The 4565-nt window shown below is 53.5% G+C and overlaps 1 protein-coding gene across 1 annotated transcript in view; it reads left to right on the plus strand.

Moving 5' to 3' along the window:
- Positions 1 to 772: 772 nt before the first annotated feature.
- Positions 773 to 4565, plus strand: part of WNT10A (Wnt family member 10A) — a 21145-nt gene continuing 17352 nt past the window's right edge. Inside the window, exons 1-2 of the mRNA XM_044667559.1 lie at positions 773 to 885; positions 2224 to 2486. Of these exons, the coding sequence (XP_044523494.1) occupies positions 773 to 885; positions 2224 to 2486 (376 nt within the window). The remainder of the gene's footprint in view (positions 886 to 2223; positions 2487 to 4565) is intronic.

A 4565-nucleotide genomic window follows, 5' to 3' on the forward strand; every position in this document is an offset into this window, starting at 1 on the left:
CCACCCTTCCACCAAAGCCTTAAATCGACTCCGCGGCCTTCGGACACACACACACACCCCTCTCGTCCCCGCCCCCCTCCCCCAATCCCGGTCCGTGACGTCACCAGGAGGTAGAGCCGGAGCACTAAATGCTGAGGGGGAGGGGGGAAGGAGGGGTGGACGGAGTAGGGGGAGCTGTGTGGGGGAATGGAGGGGGGGGAGGAGGCTGAGACTGTTGAGTTCCTCTGGGCCAGGACAGTCACTTATACTCTGGGCTTCGGGACAGAGGGACGGAGGGACAGACAGCTACGCCCCTGGGAGCTGAGAGCTCAGAACCATTAGCAAGTCCAGCTTAGGGCTTCCAGCCTCCAGCTCTTTGCCGGCTCCCTGCCCTTTCATTCTGCCACCCTAAGCTGTGCCTCGCCCCCCCCCCCCCCCAGGCTTCACCGGGAGTCGCTGGGAGGGGAGGGGGTAAGGGGGAAATCCCCTCGTCCACCCTTGCCAGGAGGTGCCCCGCGCGCCCGCCCCCCCGGAGGGCGGTGCCCCGGGGCGCTGCCCCATGGAGCGGGGAGGCGGGCGGCGTCTGCCCCTGGAGCCCTGACCCGAGCTGGAGCCAGAGTTCGAGCCCAAGCCGGAGCCTCCAGAGGGTCCCAGCCACCACAGGTCGCTCGGGCGCTCGCTCCGCTCACCGGGTCCGCCGCCCCTGCCCCGGCGGACCATGCGCTGCCGTCCCCCGCCCGCGGAGCAGCGCGCTAGCCCTGCTGGGCTCTAAGCCCTTCACTCCGGCCCAGTCATGGGCAGCGCCGGATCTCGCCCCCGGCTGCGGCCCCGGCCCAGAGCCCGGCCTCGGCCGGCTCTCTGCGCGCTCCTGCTGCTCCTACTCCTGCTGGCCGCTGCTGTGCCCAGGTGAGACCCCCGCCCCCTCTCTCCCTATCTTCCTGCCTCCTTCTCATGCCCCGCCTTCTGGGGCACCGGGGATTGCGAGAAAGCTTCGGAGACCCTCAAGGCTAGGCTAGGAGATTGGCATTGCTAGGAAGTGAGCTGTGTGCCCAGGCCAGAGGACAGTCACTTTATACTCAGTCTTGGGGGGGCATTACTGGACTGGAGGGGATGTCACCCCGAGGAATGGGGTAACATTCAGAGAGGACCAATCCAGTGGGACAACAAGAGCAATTGCCAAATTCAGTCTCCTAATCATAACTAGTTAATGTCTTCCTAATAGGGGGACTCCCAGGGAAGGCACCCCCAAATAATTCCACCGTGTCCATTGCAGAGATCTCCCCTATGAGTGGGATTGATAGATAGGTGTGGGTGGAAAGGGGGCGGCCCCAGGTGAGGTCAACAAGGGGGCACAGAAGGGAGCTCTTCCCTTTTGAGTGTGGCTTGGCTCCCTGTGTTTCTGAAAATAGATGTCTGTGAAAGTTTTTATGAAAACTTAGTATTATATTATTCATTACTTGGAGAGTTCAACTGTTTATATCTCTAAATGTGTGTGTGTGTGTGTGTGTGTGTGTGTGTGTGTGTGTAAAACTGATTTTAAATGTTGGATTCAAAGTCTGGGCAGGGTATTGAGATTAAGAAATGCATTACCCCCTGCCCCTCCACTGCCCCCCCCCCCCATGTAAAATTTCAAGTATTTTTAGAGGTGTGTCAGGGAATTGTATTCTCTTTATAGATGTGACACTTTAAATTGTGTGAATCAGCATGAGTGCAAGGCTGGGTTTGTGTGTCTTCTGTATTTGAGAAAGTGGTTACGAGAAGGAAAAAGTCAGGGAGGGATCTATAAAGCAGAGTGGGGGCCTGTATTTGAGATTTCGATGAAGCTTGATTCATTCTTGAAAACATCATTTATTAGACACTGCGTGGAAAGCACCATTTTAGTTAGCATTAGGATTTCCTGGGAGAAAACCCAATTGAGAATAAGACATGCTCCCCACCATCCCTTAGTCCTGAGGGATGACCCCAAAACAGATAACTGTAACATATAATGGTTTTGAGATGTGAGAACCAAAGTTCTATGTGAGGTGGAGGTAGAAAGTTCTTGTCATTTTGGAAATAAAAATGGGGAAAAGAATGGAAAGAACTGAGGGGAAAGAGAAGTATAGTATTGCATGTATGTAGGTATATGTTTATATGTGTAAGATAAATAAGAAATGATCCATGTCATTGCTCTCCCAGTTCCCCAGCTCCAGTACAAAGACTTACTTAATGATCTTTACTTTTCCCCTTCTCCCCCATCTGCAGGTCAGAACCAAATGACATTCTGGGCCTTAAACTACCACAAGAGCCTATACTGAATGCTAACACAGTATGCCTGACATTGCCAGGACTGAGCAGACGCCAAATGGAAGTGTGTGTGCGCCATCCGGATGTGGCAGCCTCTGCCATCCAGGGCATTCAGATTGCCATACATGAGTGCCAACATCAGTTTCGGGACCAGCGCTGGAATTGCTCCAGCCTGGAGACCCGAAACAAAATCCCTTATGAAAGTCCCATCTTCAGCAGAGGTAAACTGATCCTTCCTTCTCTCCCACAGTCTTCGTAGCTTTCACATCCTTTCAAAAATACTCCACATGCCATCCACTCTTTAGCCCTTCCCTAAACCTGAGGTCTCCTAGCCCCTGGGTCCTCACATTCTCTCCATTCTCTGTCTTTTAAAGCTGCTGCCTCTTTCTGGTTCCTGTTTCCCTCCTGTCTTTCTCAATTCAAATCTTTCTCTTATCCCAGGTAGTTCTGTCCTTGGGGACAGCAGGGTCTATTAGTAGACAGCTGGTCTACTAACCATGTCATGAAGGGACAATCTGAGTTACACAGAAGAGAGATAGAGTGTCCAGGATTTAGGAACCTAGGCATCCTGAACAACTGTTCTGACCCTGCAGGTGGAGTGAAGCCAACTTGGGGTGTTTAAAATGGGTGCAAAGAGGGTAGGGTTCTGGAAATGTGGTTGCTATTGCCTCAGCCAACAAATCAGACCTATGTGGCTCACATTTACCATTTAGGACTAATAAGGGAAAGAGAAGGTCTTTTTTCAAAGGGAGGGGACATAGAAGGTAAAATGAGGCAGGTGGGAACCTTGGCTTGAGCCATAGAAGGCTGAAATGTGGTGAAAACTTCCTATTCATGACTTGGAGTTGGATAAGACATGGGGAGAAGGCTGAGTCTCTATATTTTGGTCCTAAGGCCCATCCATCTAGCACTTCTTCCACCCTAGTGTACAAATAAAGCTTTGCTCCAAGACACCTACTTTGAGAAATTCTCTGGATTCAGAGGGGTTGGGAGAGATGACTCTGACGACTCTACTCTTCTGGGGATTTCTATCATAGCCAGAGACTTCTCTGTGCTGGACAACATCCCTCTTCGGAAGAGCAGGACCCCTGTCAGTGGACAGAACTTCAATGCTAGGTGGGGACCAGAAGGCAGTAACAGAATTTAGAACTGGAAAGGACCAGAGAGATCGGGACTAGGAGGTCTGGCCAGGATTCCCACCCAGATTTCTGCTTCCAAGTCCATTGCCCTCCCTGGGAGGGGCTTTAATGGTTTTCTTTTCCCACTTGCTTCTCTCAGACCGGATTGATTTCTTTCAAGCTCTTGTTTTATTGGGCTGGCTAGTTAAACTGGCCCCTCTTCTCAGCCAAAGGGCAGACAGTATGTCGGAACCTGGTGGATTAGGCCAGGTCTTTTGCCAAACTAACTAGCTTGGTTCAACAGGGGATGAATGCTCCCTAAGGTTGGAGTGGAAAAACTACCCCGTGGAGGTATGGTGTAGACTAGACTGGACCGTGGAAAGGAAGCCAAGCTTTAGGCTTTTCCGATCCTGGTTGTCCTTGGGAATGGACGGTCAGCCTAATGAGCCAGTTCCCTCTTGCCATTTTCATACCCATTTTTTGATCCCTAGGATGGGGAGCAGCCCTAGCCTCCCCCAAGCCCAGCCCCGGGCCCCGCCCGCCTCCCTCCTCCTGCCCCGCCTCCCTCCCCCGCCCGCCCGGGGCTGTGTTTCTGCCCGGCTGAGCCCAGCCCGACACGCGTGTGGCGGCATGTAGCCGCGATCTAATCCCCCCGGGGCCGATCCAGACGGCTCCCTCGCTCCAGACGAGCTGCTTTCAAAGGCTCCCCCCCCATTCCCTCCCTCCACCCGCACCTAACCCGCACAAGCAAAGCCAGGAACTCCACTGGGCCAGTGAGGAGGAGGTGGCCCCTCACCCCACTTACCGCTTCTCCTCGGCCCGTACGGCCCTTCTTACGGCCAGGCCCCCAGTCCCCATCTTCCTGACCCCCTCCTGTTTCCCCGCCCTTCGTGGCCCTGCTCCCCAACACGAAGTGACAGGTTCTTTCCTATCTTTGTGGCTACTCTCCCTTAGCTCACCTCAGCCAGGCCTCTCTTCCCACCCAGATTTTCTAGGTCAATTTCTCGATTAGTCTCTATCTTTAGGACCTCCCCCACTCCCACTTCCCTTGGGCTTCGTCGCTAGTTTTTTGTCGTCTCTCTTTCTCTATCTCTCTTCTATCCCTTCGGCCTTTTTTGGATTCTTTCTCTCTCTCTCTCTCTCTCTCTCTCTCTCTCTCTCTCTCTCTCTCTCTCTCTCTCT

This window comes from Gracilinanus agilis, chromosome 3, assembly GCF_016433145.1.
Source record: "Gracilinanus agilis isolate LMUSP501 chromosome 3, AgileGrace, whole genome shotgun sequence".
In the NCBI taxonomy this organism is placed as follows: domain Eukaryota; kingdom Metazoa; phylum Chordata; class Mammalia; order Didelphimorphia; family Didelphidae; genus Gracilinanus; species Gracilinanus agilis.